Here is a 1,190-nt window from a genome sequence, read left to right as displayed (position 1 = left end):
ACACACACACACACACACACACACACACACACACACACATATATATATATATATATATATAATATCTGTATATATGTGCATATGGACTGACAAATTCATGCAGATATATATTTCCTGCTCGGGCTTACAGTACTGGGGTTTATACGTGAATAACATCATACCCCCACAAGCACGTCAGCACACTGTTGCACTCGAGCACATCATCGCCGCTACAACTAGTCATTGACATTGATTCATACTTACATAGTATACGACAAGTGTGATACATGGTACACGATTGGGTTTACTTATTGTCCTTCTTCTCGTGGTGACCTGTGTTTCGGTTCGTAGCAGGGCCCATTCTCTCCATACATCAGACCCAGAGGAGTCGACAGAAATTCTACACAGAAGTCGCTCGCCTGTACTTCAGAGTGCCACAGAGGTACTGAGCCAAGGCTTGACACGGGGTGCAAATGTATGTGCGTATCCGTAACCGGACAATGAAGGCATAAATCTGCATGTTAGGTGATTGGTAGCCTGAGATATTAATGTGTATGTGTAATGGTCACTGTACAACGAAGGTATGCACACGTATATCTGGTGGTTGGTAGAGTGAGGGATATCTGTGTAGGTATGTTCGCAGGTGTTTGCTGTGTGAGTACCTGAGCGTAGTGGTATCTCAATTGACGTAAATATGAAGTGTAGTGGTATCTATACATACGATAATATACTTGTACGGGCACCTACACACTGAACGTAGCGCCTAACAGACCATAGCACTAACCCTCAAACACACACACTCAAACGATCCCATTTAATGATATTGTGCACATCATCAATTGGCATTGTCAGGTCCAGACTATAGCTTTTATGCTCATACATACATGTTTAACAGACGCAATTCCCTCATACATACACATACGTATTTAACAGATATGTATCCCTTACACATACGTATTAAACAGAAAAGTATCTCTCATATATTGATTATTGATATTGTTTACTATATTTATCTCCATCACCTCAAAGGTGACCCCTATCGAATCGGAGCGATGCTGTGTACCTGTGCTCATGGCAGGTGACGAGTCCTCGGGACGTTTTTCAGGTCTAGGTACGTTGTTGATGGCATTGTGAGAAGGTGAGATATGAATGGAGAAGATACGCAAGAGTACTTGGAGATAATGAAAACTCCACTTTGGACAATAACACAC

At 41.9% G+C, this 1,190-nt stretch overlaps 1 protein-coding gene across 1 annotated transcript in view; it reads left to right on the top strand.

Moving 5' to 3' along the window:
- SARC_04786 (hypothetical protein) overlaps positions 1–1,190 on the top strand; it is a gene marked incomplete at its 3' end in the record, with an annotated part of 9,733 nt that overhangs the window by 4,446 nt on the left and 4,097 nt on the right. The window contains exons 4-5 of the mRNA XM_014301366.1: positions 388–454; positions 1,009–1,090. Coding sequence (XP_014156841.1) covers positions 388–454; positions 1,009–1,090 — 149 coding nt within the window. The remainder of the gene's footprint in view (positions 1–387; positions 455–1,008; positions 1,091–1,190) is intronic.

This window comes from Sphaeroforma arctica (genome assembly GCF_001186125.1).
Source record: "Sphaeroforma arctica JP610 unplaced genomic scaffold supercont1.282, whole genome shotgun sequence".
Classification (NCBI taxonomy): Eukaryota; class Ichthyosporea; order Ichthyophonida; genus Sphaeroforma; species Sphaeroforma arctica.
Note: the sequence above shows the minus strand (reverse complement) of the source record. Positions and strands in the feature narration are given on the sequence as shown.